The sequence below is a fragment of the Idiotropiscis lumnitzeri genome, chromosome 6 (assembly GCF_059441095.1).
Source record: "Idiotropiscis lumnitzeri isolate Australia: NSW breed Sydney's pygmy pipehorse chromosome 6, RoL_Ilum_1.0, whole genome shotgun sequence".
Lineage (NCBI taxonomy): Eukaryota > Metazoa > Chordata > Actinopteri > Syngnathiformes > Syngnathidae > Idiotropiscis > Idiotropiscis lumnitzeri.
Window position 1 is genome coordinate 7,276,661 of NC_142396.1, and position 18,575 is coordinate 7,295,235.

An 18,575-nucleotide genomic window follows, 5' to 3' on the forward strand; every position below is an offset into this window, starting at 1 on the left:
TTGCCTTGCCAAAAACGTGCGGATGCCAACACACACACACACACACCCCAGTGAGTGCGTGTATTTAAGTGTGTCCGTGAAAATAAAAAAAAAAGTAAAGCGATGAAATGTTAAGGAAGTCACAGGTAGGTAAACAAATGAGCCTGAGCACATGGAACTGAATTCCATCGGAGACCTGTCATTCAGGTCTCCGTTGAAGTCCAGTCCCATGTGCTCAACTTAATACAAACCACTCGTGTGCTTCAGGCGGCAAGCTCATCTGTCACAGATATCCATCGCCCCTACATGACATCCTCTAGAAAAGCTTTTTGCTAAATGCTAGCTTGACTGTTTAACTTCCAGCCGGAACCATGTCCAAACCTCCTTGAGGATGGACTGTCCCCAGGGGCGGTCGAAAACACTTTATGTAAAGAAGCTGAATGTTGATTCATGCCCAAAACTGTGGTCAGTCGTCAACAAAGTGTACAGTATGTGGAGATCTCCACTTATTCCCACTTCAACCTCAGAAAATATCAGAACCATCAGCCCAATATTTTGGATTTTATGGACATTAAGTATTTTCATCACCATAGACGCTCATTGTAGAGAAGAAGCTTAATGTTGCTTAAAGTCAGAAAACTGTGTTTAAATATGTATATGGACGGCTGTACTTTTCTGGCATTAGGCAATGTTAAACATTTTTCCGCTTACAATGAACCAGGTAGGTCCAAACTTTTTCCTCCAAGGGACGTATCCAGAAAATAGGGTCGAAGGCCCCCTTTGGAATTCCTCATCTCTTATTTATGAACAATGGTGTAAAACAATCTTCCAAACAATTCATATTGTTTATGAAATGTAGTCTTAAAAAAAAAAAAATCTACTGTTGCATCACAGATTTCTGTTAAAACTGATAAGAAAATCCTGGGGTGGTCAGCCGCTCTATGACCCCGTTGAATTGATTTTTTGACACTCGCATTTTTCACATCCTTGTTTAAGAAAGAATTACCTGAAATAAAATATTGGTATTGGCCGTACCAAATATTATTTTGAATAAATGCTGTGGACCGCAAAAAATAATGAAAAGGGGTCCACAAATGGCCCCCTGGCCGTAGTTTGGACACTTGTTGCATTAAGCAGTTTAGATTGTCCCTGCTTGCACGGTGCAGCCGAGCCTCGCAAGCTTCTCGGGTTTACATTTGCGCGGGCCTCATGTGCAAGTAGCGAGCTCCTTGGCTATTCATTTTGTACGTGTCAGTTTTTTTTTTTTTGGGGGGGGGAGATGCCATATTCAGTTGGTCATGGTTATTTAAACGAAAAAAAAAAAAGACATCTTGGAGCATCTTACATGAAATGAGAGCTGCACGACAAGCTCTGATGGTGAACAGATGCAACTCATAGTTGAATTTGAAGTCATAACAGAAATAGTGGCTGGTTTGCCTTGTTGTCAGTGGTGACTGGTGGAATTTTCGCTAGGGGGCTCTCTAAAGATGGATGGACAGATGGATAGAAATTGTTGATCAGAAAGAAGAAATAATATTGAAAAAAAAATTTTAATCTCTGAATGTGAATCCACAGGGGCCAAATTGCGAACATGCAGGAGTGAGCTGTTGTTTTAAGTTGTAATAGTTTTTAATATTTACATTCCTTAATTATCCTACTCATTTAAAAAAAAAAGAAAAAAAATATTTACGCATAATTTGTTATATTTTCCTTGTATTAATTGGCATTTTTTTCTTCACTTTTGTCCTCCTCAAGGCAGTAGGGCGGCACCCTCGTGCCCGCTTTTGAGCAGCCGCCTGTGCTTGTAGTACATTTGTCCCGTGCACTATTCTGGTGGTTGTCGCTCTATGCATCTTCTCATACTGCTGCTGTAATCCCTGTTGTCTTTTCCATGTGTGCTCCCTAACTGTGGTGACAACAGACTGTAGTTTATTTAAAACCTCCCACAAGTCAGCATTGCTTAGAGTTGACGTGTGTGTGTGTGTGTGTGTGTGTGTGTGTGTGTGTGTATATCTGAATGTTGATGTTCCCATGATAGGCAGCATGGTGGCCTAAATGTAAAATCCATTATGCTACTCCACAAAATATTGAAGGGGGGGCACTATGATGTTGCATCCCCTTTGCTTTCTGGCACAGAAACATTTGGAATGTTTTCTTTCTGTATATATGAATGTCCGAGAAAAAAGATTTTACAGTGCAATTGATTTCTAAACATTCCTGTAATATTTATTTTCAGTGAGATTAATTCAATTCTCAACTTTGGCTTTCCAGAATTTCGAGAGAGCGTATTGTTTTGATTGAGCAATTGATTTGCCTTTGGTTGTTAGTGTTCGTGTGTGCGTGTGTGTGTGTGTGTGTGTGTGTATATTTCCAATTAAGTTAGACCAATGTGTGAGTCACATTTCCGTGGCAACGCAATGCCAATGGGCTTCATCACTGTCTCCATGTTCAATGCAGTGGAATCTTTTACAAATCATTTTCCCCATAGGAAGTACTAGAAGTTGAAAAAAATCTGTCCCGATGCCAAATGTTGCCATTATAAAACCTTTTCCAGCGATCCTTGACTATTTTATCTTTTATATGTGGACAAGATGAGGTAAACGCAGTTAAAAATTGGGAAATTGTTTTTAAAGACAAATGTGAAATGCTTGGCCAATTCTGTCACATCCAAAACTATGAATTTGGAGTTTGTTTTGGACTTACAGTAAATATATGTTTAATTTTATGACCTGTTGGGGAGTTTGACTTGAGAAAGTTCCACGCTGAAGTCAAACATGAAAGTTTTAATCCACTATGATGGCATGAAGATCTTCTTCAACGCGTATTAACTGTCGTCTTTGCCACTCTCGCTTGTGAACACGCAATGCACGTGTGTTCCTGGCTCGGATTTGTGAGTCAATTAATAACGAGCGGTCTCCGCAACACCACGCCCTGAATGTGTGTGCCGGGGACAGATGCACTTGAGTTATATGCGTAGCTTCAAATTGGATTCACATGAGTTGGAGGCACACTGCATCAGCAGATTCTCTGATCAAATTAAAGATGATAGGAAGGTGGGGTGGAGGGGGGGGGGGGGCGTGCTTGAAGAGCCAGCGGTTGTACTGATGTGTAATTCAATAAACAGGACACAAACAGACAAGACAGAGGAGATGCTGTGCCGCCTTCATCTCACAGCTCGACATTTAACTAGGCTTTGTTTGCTCACCATCAATCCATCAATATAATATAAAACGCTTATAATTATTTGTATCCTGGGGCCAAAATGGGGCCAGAAGAATTCATCAGTTCATCCAAAGGTCATTGAGGGCGTTAATATTAATATGGCTTTTTTTTGCTTTGTAGTCTATTTGTTATTTAATATACATTTTTTTATTCACGTCTTATTTTGATAGCTGTTTCACATTAGTTCAGCTACTATTGCAAATCATCACGATATGTGTTAAATGCTGCCCAGTTTGCATCCATTGCAGCATGTCATTCTGCTGGAAGGGGCATTCCCCCATCTGAACTCCCTTCTCAAGGTTTCTCATTTTTACTCAGATGTTTTTTTTTTTCCCCCCAAGTTTTTCCTTGCCCTCCTGGGGGTTAAAATCAGGGGATGTCCTTAATGTTTGTCAAGTGTGGGCAAGTGAAGCCCTTTGAGACGTTTCTGTGATTACGGGCCGTATAAATAAATTTGAAATGACTTTATAGATAGAGATGCAGACTGTGCGAGATGTACAGTATACATGGTGTGAATATATACTTCATGTGCATACATAGATATATCAATAAGCATGATTAAAAATCTAACATAACTATTTTTTTTTTATGTTATCATTCTGTAAATTCTGTTATACAAAAAGGTTTGTCCACTCTACTGTATTGGGATACATTCTAGATTACTACAGCATTCAGCAATAACACATGATTGGGAGCCGTATTTGAAGCCAAAGAAATCCTCAACTAATATTTTCCCGCAGAGACCCATTTTATTAAACAGGCCACTGACAATGGATCAAACGTTTGACATTCGGTGGCTGAAATGTGGAATATATTTTATCACTCTCTGCTAACATATTCATGGAGGCGTCCCGCACTAATAATGTCAAAACTGAAACAGCACTCATGATTATTTTAACGCAGGACATATGGAGGACTTCAGAGGACGAGCAATTTGCGGACACATGCTACAAATATACCGCCACACACACACACACACACACACGCACACACGCATGCAAACATACTCGCTAGAAATGCAACCCACAACTAGAAACATCTCGGATGGTGTTAAATGTTGATATATTGAGCACGATACTGATCACAGCACATTCCCTGTCAAACGAACACAGAATAATTACGATAATTTTTTTTTTTTTCAAGTGCTGTGCCAAGTGATTGCAGGCAAAAATGACGCCTCGTGCCAAACATTTTTAAAAGATCACGCTGATGTCCTGCAATTTTGACATTAGCTTTACTATGATGGCGCGAAAGCCAGATGTGCTTGTTTCCACATGATCATGAAAAGCAGCTATGAGGGGGCAATTTCATAACTCCTTTTACTTCCATTTTTATTCTCTAATTTTCCGCATCTTTGAACATGAACTTCAGAAGTGGCTTTCGACCCAACAGACTTGTGCGCGCGCCTCCCCAACAGCTTTGTAGCTGCAGATCCACGTTCGAGGACAAGCTGATGCAAGTGGTCTTCAGTCTGAAAACAGCCCGTGTTCTTATGGTGTATTGTTCATCGTGGGGTGATTTACAATGCCCAGATTATCCTTTTGCCTTGCTTAGTCTGTCCTTTAAAAAAAAAAAAAGAAAAATTAAAATTCTCATCTTCCATCTGTCCATCCCAAAAATGGACGTCCTTACGTTCCTGAAAACTAACTCGCAATTGCTCTGAAAAACCACGGGTGAATTAAAAAGTGATCGACACAATTCATAAATAGTTAGGGGCTGGGGGCACTCATGTCAGGCCCCGATTACATCATGTGCCACAGTTTTAGCTACACCCCCACCCACCCCCCCAAAAGAAAAAAAAATAGGAAAACTGAAGTGAGGAAAAAAAAAAACGTCTTTGTATTTATCTTCAAACACGTCTAATGTGTTTTGAAACAAAAATCCGAATTTAGTTTACAGCATCTTTAAATCCTTCTGAGTTGTACAATTTTCTACCTGATACAAGAAAACTTGACCTTTTGTGACAAATTGGAACATTGCCTCAAATATAAAAACATGTAACCAATTAATATCCCGTCGCAGCATTCATCTCAAGGCCTTTCAAGGTAAAGGCCAAAAATATCCTTTTTTTTTTTTTTTTTTTTGCTCAGGTTTCCTTTATCTGCCTGTTTGATACTGTTTTAGCAATTGTTTGGATTGTAACAAAGCACCATGTGTGTGTTGACCCAACCTGATCTTCCCACCACAGTGTCTGGGCCAGGCCAGGCGATGTGCACAGAGATGCGGGAACAAAGCAAAACAAACGCGTCCGAGGGAACATGTCTGTCGATCCAGGGTTCAGCGCAGCCACAAAGGGCTCAAGGAGGACTCCTATCTAGATGGGGAAAAAGCCACATTCCCTTGAAATGAGCTTCTCTGGGATGAAAGCCTCGTGTGAGCTCCCCAGATGACCCACGACCCTGTCTGTATTTGTGCAGGGGGGGGAGCCATGATCCTGGGCTCTGTGCCTCCCTGCCAGGAACCCGAGGAGTCAGGTTGGGTGGCTCGGCAAGCCTGCCATTCTGCCCTCTGGTGTTTTGCTTTTAGCGTAAAGAGAGACCCTCTGATGAGCCGGCACTGTCACAGCGGTGACTTTCACCCCAGGAGGTGAGTTGGCCCATTGCGGGGGGGCTCGCAATGCTGAGCTATCCCATGACACAGTTTGTATTCTATTAGAGGTTTTCTTTCCCATCAAAAACACAGTTTGTGATTTTAATACTAACAGCAAATCACGGGGTTATTGGGCTGAGGTCCCGATTTTTGCCTCCACTTGCTCGTGTCGGTGAACGGGAGGCTCCAGATAATCATATCTCCGTGAGGAGGTGAGGAGAGAAGCTGTCATCAGAAACTTGTTTGCCGCTTTTATCTCAGGCCTGTTGACATTGTGACATCCAACAGGCATTTTGGGGCTGAGATGCAAATTTACAATTGACCAAGGATGATTGCTCATTCCGAAGCTAGAAATGGCAAAATTTTTCGATTTGTGCGAAATGCACTTTACTGCTAACCTCTGCCCTACCCCTTAGGCTTCACAGGATGTCAGCATCAGCCCCAAACACAGCCGATTACAAACAAACACAGATGCCCCCGAATTCCACTTTCTCTTGAAACATACTTGGCTGACCCCGCTTTCCCCTCTGTTCAGGTTACCCCTACCTACTCGCCCCCTCAGGCCAGCGTTAATCCAATAGAGTCTCACTTTAAAGAAAGCTTAACAGGAAGACAGTGGGGGTGACTGCTGACCAACCCCCAAGAATCATCATCATGAAAATTTGTGTTGGGTACACAACTCTGAACAGTAACATTAAAACATACCTTAGAGATAACACTTTGGCAGGTGGCCTTGTTGGTCCACCGATATTATACATGGCTAAAGTAGATATTTAAATGTCCCTATCAGTGTGAATAAAATATACAAATATGTAACAAATTAAATAGAATTTTATTCAAATCGTGAGAAATCCCCAAAAGACACTTTGCATACGGAGAAGGCATCAGAAAAGGTATTTTGCAATTTTCTAATCTAATATCTAGCTAAATTCAAATCAAATTTAATAAATATGAACAATGTATATTTGTGTGTACATGTGTATGTGTATGTATGTGTATATATATATATATATATATATTTATATATATATATATATATATATATTTATATATATATATATACTTATATATATATATATATATATATTTATATATATATATTTATATATATATATATATTTATATATATATTTATATATATATTTATATATATATTTATATATATATATATTTATATATATATTTATATATATATTTATATATATATTTATATATATATTTATATATATATTTATATATATATTTATATATATATTTATATATTTATATATATATATATATATATATATTTATATATATATATATATATTTATATATATATATATATATATATATTTATATATATATATATATATTTATATATATTTATATATATATATATATTTATATATATTTATATATATATTTATGTGTATGTGTGTGTAAATAAGTGAAACTTTGTAGAGATAGCATTTTTAGCAGGTGTGCCTCAGCTGATAACAATTTCGGCCAATGTATTTTCAGTAAGCTCTTACGTGATCGTTGACCCCTTTTGTACAATGGAGCCATTCCCCTGCTGTTTGTTAAACTTGGAACATAGCAGAGCTGCATTCAGGCAGATCACGTGGCTCTAGCGCATCTCGGGCTTCCAGGTAGCCACTGACCACAGAGACAACATTTCCTCGGAGAGACAAACAGTACCGTACTCATCGTCGTAATTGTTAGGAATGTCCTCATTGAGACAAGAAAGAAGTCTTTTCACATGGGTCCCTAATCAGAGCCATGCAGCCTGCACTTAAATTCGAGTGGACACTTGTTGAACGTCTGCCTTGTCCTCCTTCAAATGGCTGCAGAGACTTCGTGTCCCATTCGCTGCAACCAGACCTCCACAGGGGCATTTTGGTTCACAGCCTCGTCAGTGTCTCCATGACACTTGTTTTCCATTGTTTTCACTGCTTAATTTGATCTATTCTAGAAATTCAAAGCATAGTTACAAATGACACCAAATATGTAAGGCAATAGATAGATTGGGGCTAATAAAGACACCACGTAAGAGTTACTGTTTGTAGGCTACGAGGCAAAAGTCATTGTGGCTGACTTGTTTGACATCATGGGCCATCAATAGTACTTTTTTTTTTTTTAATCCTCTTTTTCAAAGGAGTCTTTAGGAACCGAGCATTAATTGCAATCCCATTTGGCTCATGCTGATGTTCGCTCCTTCGAGATGTTGCTTGCACGAGTCGTCATTGCTTCAAGGAGTCTTGAGCAATTATAGTAGTCTAACATTTAATAACACACAACTCAGGAGGGCTGCTTCTGCTCTTACTATTGTGCTGCAAGGGTATTACTGTAAATCGAAGGGTCTTTTTGGCACGCGCCTAAAGGGTATAGTCTAACAATAAGACACTTGGCGAGTGGGCTGCCCCAACATTGAAGACACATGTTGGATAATAACGGCCCAATATAGAGAGCTCCTCCTCAGTGGTGGTGAGAATTCCCTGATGTTTTTGAAGCATAGATTTTAAATTAACATTTTATTCAAGACATTATATTGCAAGTTTTTGAAGTGCAAATTCCACTGCGTTCTGGTGTCCCTTTCGTTTGTAATGAGACACATTCCTCAGGCTTCAACTGCACTGGGGTTTGAGTTACTTACAATTTGACCAACTTAAAATAGCTCATGGAACTAGTTTAATTCCTCGAGCTTTGGTGTCTTTCAATTTCTTAAAATTATTTCACCCACAACATAAGATGAATATTTCAATTGGTTATTATTTTGCTTATATATTTTTTTACATTAATTGAAATAGTGCTTAACGGGAAAGTCAAGTTGCAAACTTTCTTGACGTTTTATACAGCACCCCTAGTCACGATATTCTGATTAATATTGAGTTTGTGGAATATGGATTATGCAACTAAATCCACCCATTTTTATCCAATCTCAGGGGGCCACTTGCTCTCGACTGAGAATGACATCTCAGTTGCTCAAATCTCAGGTAACGACCAATCATGGCTCAGCTTGTGAAAGTCCAATGACCAAACTCAGAAAGCAGGTGAGCCATGCGCAAGTTCGATGTCATTTTCAGTTGACAGTTAGTTGTAAAATGGCCGCCGTGGATTAAAAACTGCTGGGTTTTGCTGCTTAATTCATATTCCAGAAATTCAATATGAATAAGAATGCCATGTTTAGACTAGTGTGGGAACATATTGTTGGAAAGCACGTTTTCAACTTTTAATTTAACTGGACAACTGACTGCATGATCCAAATGAGATAAAATAAGAACAAAACAGTTAGCATGTTTGGTTTGCATTTTTGGGTGTGGAAGTGGATAATTAATATTAATGACTTATGGTAAATTGACATTTTATTATTTTAAATATTTATATTTTAAATAATTTTATTTATTATTATTTATATGGAGTATTGTCTTCACTTTCAATGCCAAAATGTTTTTTTTTTGTTTGTTTTGTTTTTTTTAATTTAGATTTCCTGTCTGAGTTTTCCTGCCCAAATGGCTCTGAGTATTAAAGGTTGCCAACCTCTGAGCTCAGAGAAAAGCCATATGCGAATTCATTAATAATTTCCCCAACTCGCAGTTTCCATGGGTTGGGTTCTGTCTACATTCATGTGTCTGCTTGATGCCACTCTAAATAGTATAGTGACTCACATGGCAAACACAAGGCACACAAATCAAACCTCCATAATTCGTGTCGTTCCATAAGATGGTGGGCCTCAACAATTAGGATCCAGCGGTCCACTCGGGGTGCTGGCCTGAGGCCTATCAGAGCGCGTGATTGCAGCTGAAAGGTAACGGCAATGACGGAGAGCCACGGACAAAGGATCCACTCACCAAGCCTCTTTTGCTTTACGCCTCAAACTCACGCGCATTGCCCCTCTATTGCTTATTGAATTACGTCTAATCACTCAATTAAAGTCACATGGAGGAGCATCATCCGTTGTCCTAACCCTGCTACTGGACGCCACATAACGGCCGCAGTGTTGTCGCCCGTGGGAAGCATCAAAACAAGATGTCCGAAATTCGGCGGGCATCTCTTTTGCCGCGTGCAATGGGTTTTGTTTTATGACAGCTGGGAAATTTCACTCATTACATTTAGATTAACAACCCGCCTGGAATTGGACATTTCAGTCATATGAAGATTTGAATAGATGAAGAGGAAAAGAAAGTAAACACTTTAAAAGTTCCTCCATTCAGTTTTACAGGCGTGTGGCCCCTACTGGCCCTTCAGTAGAACCGACACGCTGTAGGCAGGTCCTGCATCTGTCTTTCTAATATGAAGGTCAACCTCCTTAATCATGTGTGTAGACAAATTACTTAAGCGCAGAACATTAACATTTCTTGGCCTAGCTCCTTGTGTGTGTCTAAGGCTCTTTGCGGGGTCACTTCCAAGGTTTCCTTAATCTATACAAGTTCCATGTGGAGATCTGCGGTGGCGGGAGCAAGTCGGGTGTTGAGAGGCAACCATGAGTGAGTCGGAAATAGGGTCTGGCATGTTGACTCAGGAGTAAATCCCCCTGGACTTGGAAAAGAAAAAGGCTGCTATCAGATTTGAATCACCCCAGAATATTGGACACTCTTTGAGAAGGACGGCTGATGAGCATGAAGCGCACAAATGAGAAGCGATAACTCCTGCAGAAGCTGCAATCAACTTGGTGGATAGAGCATAACCGAGGCAGAAAAATGAATTTTACCCGGGTCATTCTTCTTTTCCACACCAATTTCAACACTTGCTTCATGAAAGGTGATTAAATAAATTGATATTTATATAATATGTGTACATTTGTGTAAGTATATATGTCTGTATTATCTCAGTGGTTTTCAACTTTTTTTCAGGGATGTACCCCCTGTGAAATATTTTTTCAACCAAGTACCCCTGAACTAGTGTAAAACATTTTTTGGTTAAAAAAAAAAAAAAAAAAACTTTAATCATGCCATCAGTGTCTGATTTATTAAACTTTGGAATCGTTCAAAATTAATTTGTCTTGGTCCACAAAAAATAATCAACAAAGTGTCCTCTTTTGGATCATAGAAGAGATCTTTTATCAGGACTTCAGCGATAGTGAATGGCTTCTTGGCTTTCGCTAAGAGCAAAGACACCACATAAGAGGCTTCCGCATCATATCTTGAGATGATCTGAATTTAGAGTTTCCTCTTGTTACCAACGTGACATCCAAGTTTCGTCTTAAGGTGGCGCTGCAGATGCGCTGGCTTCGGGCAACTGTGGCACGCGTACCCCCATTTGAAAGCCACTGTTATTATCTGATCCGCTTATCCTCACGAGGGTCGCAGGCGTGTATGTGGATGTATCTATGTATGTATATATGTGCTGCAAAATATATATATATTTTTTTTCCCAAATGAAACTCCTCAACTCACTTCATAGTGATTGGACGCCAAAATATTAAAAGCTGACAAAATGATTTGGCCTGAGCCAACGAGGTTCATTGTACAGAATTTTTGTATTATTTGTATTGATGGTTATACAATAGTATAAATGCAACATAAGAGTGGAATTAAAATGTGGAGTAAGTAAAATACATACCCATCGCATGCACAGCCTGCCACTGAGTTACTCTTGCACCCTTGACAAAAAAAAAAAATAGTTTAATTTAATCCCAGTGTTCCCCACCAGCCAGAGTGACCTATCAGGTCGTGTAAATTACAGTAGAATTATCTTCAATTTCTCAAGATGATTGAAACAAGGAAGCTCATGCTCAGACAGAGGGTCACCCCCGCCCCCCCTGCTGCCGCCTGAGCAAAAAAAAAAAAAGAACGATGAATTACTTCAAGGAACGCTGCATGCCGGTTAACAGCTGAGACTCTATTCAAAACAGGACTTTTCCACACTGAGTGATCAGAGAACACAGAGAAGAACAAGTGTGGAGAAAAACAGACAATCAAAGACAGGAACTGAGCTTTTATGTAAAGACTTTGTGATTGTGTTACAAATTGGTTGCAGGTGGGGCAACCCGGAAGGAGGGTAGAGACACATTCATAACAAGAGAAGGCATTGCTCGGATTTTGGCATTTGAGGAGAGATTCTTATCAGCTGGTGAAAAGCATCAAGAAGGCTGACATTTTCTAGACGTGGGTGGCTGACATCACGGGTTCGTCTCTTTCATTTAACAGACAAGCTGTTGCTTGGCAGAAACTGAAAGAGGGCAGAATAGTGTCACATCAATGCCTGGTGAGAGGTTGCCTCAACAAATGGACGTGTTGAAGTTCTCCATGATCCAAGTGTGGTCCACAATCATGCCAGTTTGAATGTGCCGCTTCCCTGAAATGATTACAAGCAGACTTCACATGGGAAGTCTAATTAGAGTCGGAAATTGCACTGTGGCTGGCGCTATGTAGCCGAGGTTTGCCGCATGGTTACTTACCTGCACATCTGCATTCAACCCCCCCCCCCCACTTAAAAAAAAAAAAAAGAAAAAAAAAATAGCCACCTTTTCCCACCACCTCAATGGCAGTTTCTATTTACTGATTCCCCGTTATGGTCCACTTCCTGGTAATGGCCTTCTTCTCCCTGATGTTTGATGAAAAGGAGGCGAAAGTCACGATACAAGCACAGCTTCTTCTTCTTTTTTTTTTTTTTTTTTTTTTTTTTTTAAAAAGCATAATTAATCAAAGAAGGTCTCAACTTACGAGGTCTCTGTGATGTGGTGTGCAAGACATGAGGCATGTATGACATCACCTTCTCCCATAGGAACAATGTGTCCAGAGAAAGTGCTATACATCCCCAATTGGTGCTGCGCTTTAGAGAAGAAAAAAAGTTGGCTGAATGTAAAGTAACCTCAGAAGTTTGTCACGAGATTATTTTTTGCCATATAGTATTTATGAGTAAATGATGATGAAAAAAAAAAAAATCATAGTTTTTTTGTTAATGAAGACAAAACTCCACTTGTAACCCTGAGAGACCCCCAATCACTCATGGCGACGCTAGCAATTTTATTTCAGAGTTTATTGACTTAGCCATTCATCTTCATCAAATGGAATCTAATTCATATGAAGCAACAATAATGCTGCCCGGTTAGCATACTGGTGTACCCCCATCTTAAAACGCATAAAAATCATAAATCTAAGGATGCCCACTTTCAGCACAATGAAGGAAGGAATTCCAACCGGGTTGATAAATTTCAACGTCGTCATAAACAAAATAATTTCAAAACTGTCAGACGATTATTCATTTATTTTATAGTTGTTATTGTGGTTATAGTTTGTAGTAGTGGAAAATTGGACTGTGAATTATAACCACAATAAGAAACGATTCTATAACAGTTTAACACACTTCTGACACTGTCAAGTGAAATTGAATGTGCTAATTTTTGAAATATTGTTTTAATAAGCCTCTTTTTTGGATTGCATTCAATGTACTTAATGGAACCTCTTAATTCATGAATGACAAAACATACAACAGTATTTGTTTGAAATAGATTGCATTTGGGGACTATAGGTTACATGCATTTGAATTCCCCAAACTACTGCCCCCCACTCTCCCTCCCCCTATTTTATAAGTGATATAATATTTAATAGCTACCCGGTATAAAAGAGATTTTATTTTGTTCAAGGGCTCCCCCTACTGTAAATCCCATTCGTTTCTACATTTACAAGCACTGCTTGTTGTAACTTTGCTACTATGCTCAACTGAGCGCCTCTCCAACCTCATCCTTTAAATTCTGCTTGTCGACCACAGCAGCAAACCAAGTAACGAGTTGCTCAATCCCATCGCATATCAGGTATTTGTGCACATTTAGAAGGACAATAGGGGGAGAAACACACACAAAAAAAAGATGGCGGACAATAGATAAGCGAGAGAACGCTTGTGTGACACACCAAGAGAGCCAATATTGGGTAATAGAAAAACCAAAGTGCAGACGTTTCCTGCTGGACTTCTCCGGGGGCCCCGTGGGTCTTCAAGCTCATAAATCCTCAGCACATATTTAATCCAGTCAAGAGGACAAGCCCACTGAGAGTTAAAGGATGTACACTTATTACTCACCTATCCTCTTCTGTATGTGCTGCTGAGACCCTGTGCAACACCCCCCCCCCTCTTCAATTCCGCCCACCCAAACCCCCTGACGCCCAACCTGAACTCCCACAGCTGCCCCCCTCCCATCCAGACAGCAGGCGCTACGTGCTATCGGGAAATCTGAGCAGGAATGTGACTCTTGACAGACACATCTCTCAGGACCATGGTCTGAATATGTTCCCAATTAGCTCCATCTGATAAAGTGTGAGTGCAAGTGAAACCCAAGGCGGGCGTGATCAATAGCTCTGGCCTCGTTTTGTCATACGCGTTTGACATTGGCAGGCCGCTGTGTGATGAATCGTCGTGGTTCTGTAGATAATTGTCTGACCACATCTTCCTTTTGTAGGTGTTGTTGAACTCTGCTGTCATGTCCGCAGCGGGGCCGGCGTGGCTCATCGCCTTCACTTCCCTTTGAATCAATCCTTTCTCACGATGACAGCCGCTTAAGGCCCTTATCTGCTTTAAATTGCTCATATTTCACACATGCGAGCGCAGCTTCACAACCGGCGTGATGGCACTTTAGTGTGCCATGAAAGTTACAAATTTCACCTGATTGGTCAGAAAATTATTCAATTACAATAATATCTCGTTCATTGTTTCCAGTCCCCCGGCCCGTTGGATGAAATAAACAAAGTACCAACCACATACATGTATATACAGAGGAAACCTTAACTCATTCAATCCGTAAAACATAGATATACGTTTTCAAAAACGTAGTCCCCACCTCCCAAAGACGTATTTATACGTCTTAGCCTTTTTTTTTTTTTTTTTTTTTTTTGCGTCATAGCTTTGTGTTTTTAGGGCATTAGAACACAATATTCTGTTGGCCTCGCAAAATCAGTCAAAATCCACAAAAATGCTGGAATTGGTGGGTTTCCGCTCATGAAAATTTCTGGGATTAAATGATTAATTGAACAGACTAATTGCAGGGAGACTAATAAATTCTTATGATGTCCCCTCTGTCTAATATATTTTCGTTATCCTCAAAAATGACGTTCTATTGAATTAATACACTTGAGAAATTAATGTTTGAATTAGAACAAAATACCTAACTATACCCAAAGCTAGAGAAACACATTTTAAGATGTTAAATGATATCTGTCCTTAATGTTGTTGTTATTATTATTATTATTATTATTATTGTTTTGTAACTCTGGCATTGAGTCGGAAGAATTTTTTTTTTCTCACTACACCTAAGAGTTTTGGGAGCCGTTTCAAAACTGGATCATGACTTTGAGTACAGAGACATTGAATATGGGACAGTGAAGCAAAATAGGACACAGGTAATGAACAAGACTTTGATAGAAACGGTGAGAGAAGAAGAAAGGAATTTGTGTTTGCATTTGGAGGAGTCCTCAAACTGGGACATGTCAATCCCACTTCAAATGCAGCCCATAAATTGGGAGATAGCTTTTGTTTTTGTGCCGATTCATCCCCAAATCAAGTTTTTCAATTATGTTTGTCGTCCAAGCCCCGATGCATGGGCTTCAATATTCCCAAATTCACAGGCCATAAATATTCACAGATTAAATTATTGAATTTGTGTCTCCGAAGATTACCAACAGTGAGGATGGCTGCGTTAAGTGACACAATAATTGCTACACAAAGTGACGGGCACTGAAATAGAATTGATGACATTCATGACCTCATTACCTTTATGTTTTGTTTTTTCTTTTTTTTGCTCTAGAATCCAGTTTGCCATGAACCTGTCCAATTGATTTACAAACTATTACCTCCTAAATATTCATCCAGCGACCCATTCAATGAACTGGGAAAGGGTGGGCATGATTTATAAGTCTTTTAGTGACCTCTTGTGGCTAACTATGGTAAATACAAGGCTCTTAGTATTGCCTGTTTGAAGGAGAGCGTGTGACATTCCTCAAGGTTATCTAAATATCTAGATTAAGACGCTCCTAACGTGTGGATATATGTAACAAACAGCACTGGCACCGTTTTTTTTCTCAAAATTTGTATGTATTGCATAAATCCATTAAAATATTCAAAAAATTGTGAATGCCTGTTTTAAGAGTTACAATTCCCCTCAGACCCTCTCTTATCATACTTACATTTGATGTAGTTTTTCTGACACTTTATGTGGTAAAAAATGTATAATTCAAAATGTATGTAATATTGTGCAAACATGCTAAATAGAAAAAAAATGTTTTTAGATGCAAGGTTGCTGTTATTTGCCTCCATTTGGCAAAAGTCACATAAAATTAACAAATCCCTTTTATTGCATGATAATTCTGATTGTTTTGCATTTGTGAGGCCTGAGATAAAAAGCTGCCAGTTTTTATCCAGAGATGATGAGCTTCCGCTTCTTTTTTTTAAAACAGTTTCGAGGCATTTCCAAGCCTGCGTGATGCTGGGAAACATCTGTGTATTACTCATTGTTCCTCTGCGAAACCAGTCATTTAAAAACTCCAGGAGACGGCGGCCATGTTGCTCTATATCATACTGTTATTGTTGAGTTTGGTCCACTCAAAGATGTCCTGCTCGCAGACAATATCTGAGTTGATGAGCAGGTAGCGGTCTCCGACGCAAAAGTGCTTCTGGCAGGCAGCGCACTTGAAGCATTCCAGGTGATAAACCTTGTCCCGTACGCGCATGGTCATCTCAAACGCTCGGATCCTTTTCTCGCAGGAAGCACAGAGGCCGTCCTGACCAAAAAGCCTTGCAGGAGGAAGATGTGAAATGTTATAAAAGTTACTTGAAAGTGAGTCAATCGCCACATAGTCAGCACAATGTTAAAACCAAAGGGAATCAGAGCTGCATTGAGTTTTTTTGTGGGGGGTGCAAAGATTTGCATTAGCGAATTTTATTTTCTAATAATCAGCATTTACTGGATTGCTCTGTGACGTTATTGATGAAGGGGTATTTTCTTTCCCGATATGTCCGTTGCATGCGCCACATGAATGGATCTGCGCACTAATTCTGGGGCGTAATCATGATGTGTAGCTTGTGAAGTGCTGCCAATTCAAGTGACAATACGACAACACATTGAAATTGTCTTTATGGATGCCAGTTTTTTCCCATCCAGACTCTGCGCTGTGCTGCCCTTTATCATGCATAAACAATTAGCTCCGCCCCTGTCATTATGGTGAAGACAGCCTAACTTGCCATTGGCTCAGCAGTGTCTAAGGCGGGACAACACGTCATGTTATTTCGGCAAATTGAAACCGCTTAAAATAAAAAATTCTCCTTACAAAACAGACTAACCTTAGGTAGTCTCGGCGACACAATTTCCTTCCCAACTTGTAGTAGAGGCGGCGGCCGACCTCCCCGAGGCGGCAGCCACACAGGTCGCAGCTAAGGCAGTCCTCATGCCAGTACTGTTCAATAGCCTTGAGGAAAAAGCGGTCGCCGATGCTCTGTTGGCAGCCGCCGCACGTCAGCAGAGAAGGCGGCATCTGCAGGACCTCGTCCACTGGCTCCCTGCGCCAGGCAAACACGAGGCATGTAGTGCTGCTGATTGTTTTTGTTGCTGTCCCGTTGCATAATGCACTATTGTATACTATACATCACGTCATTTGGATTCTGATTTATTAATTCAACGATTTAAAAACGGAGAAATGTTGACTGTAGTATTATAGTGAGTACAATAAGGGCCTTGAGAGTAAGACTCAAACGTAAAATGTCAACTTGTTTCTTGACAGGGTGCTCTTGAGCAAAGCAGTGTGAGTAAGAGCTGAATTCAACTTTGAGGGATGACGAAAATGAGAAATAAAAAAAATAAAAAATTATCCTCAATGTAGTTTTGATGATGTCCACACGAGGAAGCTATTTCTCACATGGCATTTGGCACAACGAATCTGTACAGTGAATATTTGTAGGGAAAAAGACTTCTTGGTCATGAAAAAAAAATAAACAAATATAAAAACCGTAAGCGATTCTTCTCGTGCCGCGTGACGACGCATTCAAGCGCATCCAAGTTGACTGCGCGCCTTTCAAAACCTCAAACCGCCCTATGTCTTAAACCGAGGACAAAGAGGAACTCTGTACTTTTCACTTCATTATCTGTAAAAGTAAAGTTAGATTAAATTAATTGAACTTCTGAGCCACATTCAACTTACTCAGCTTTACAAAGCCAATCCTGTATTACACTGTACAGCAATATGTGTCATTATTTTGAAGGCACATCTTGAAACGTGTCACACTTACTCATTGGCTTCCAGTGTTTTCCTCTCGATGGTGGACGACATTCCTCCACAAACGACTGGATCCGGTAGTGTGTGTGTGTGTGGGGGGTGCAGCACCTGCTCCCCACAGCCTCCGAAAAACCTCGCTGATAGTCAACCCGCGCGCGCGTGCGCGCCTGTCTCAGATGCTTTTAGACGACGGAGAAGCTTGGCTGTCGATTGCTGTCATCATTTCCTGAAGGGGCATCAAGCACGCTTCAGTACAGCTTCACTCACAAGGTCAGCTTGCTCGGCTGGTTCTGTGAAAAGTGCCGAGCGTCCTCGTCCTGTGGCATCGTATTTAAATAGGAGACGGGCAGCACACATTAGCGCCCCCGCCCTCCTCCCTCAAAGCCCAGCAGGTCTGCCTTTTCCTGCTTACGACTGTGTTACAATGGCAGGAAATGAGCCTTAAAACGGCGGTTTGAGCCTTGTCCTGTCCTGTCCTGTCCTGTCAGGCGAGGAGCTGCGTCGTGACTGACACTAATGAGTCCCACTTGGTGCCAACGTGTGCGTGTTTGTAGACGTGAGTGCGTGCTTTCAGTAATTAGATTTTGCTCCTAACTTTTCATAATGAGA

General features: G+C 40.2%; 1 protein-coding gene across 1 annotated transcript; it reads right to left on the bottom strand.

Annotated features, from left to right (window-relative positions):
• Nucleotides 1-16,029: 16,029 nt before the first annotated feature.
• Nucleotides 16,030-18,438, bottom strand: lmo2 (LIM domain only 2 (rhombotin-like 1)). The gene is made up of 3 exons (XM_088298506.1): nt 17,980-18,438; nt 17,038-17,253; nt 16,030-16,491 (listed from the first exon to the last, which is right to left on the bottom strand). The coding sequence occupies exons 1-3, from the start codon at nt 18,018-18,020 to the stop codon at nt 16,266-16,268; spliced, it is 483 nt and encodes a 160-aa protein (XP_088154632.1). The 5' UTR covers nt 18,021-18,438; the 3' UTR covers nt 16,030-16,265.
• Nucleotides 18,439-18,575: the final 137 nt, after the last annotated feature.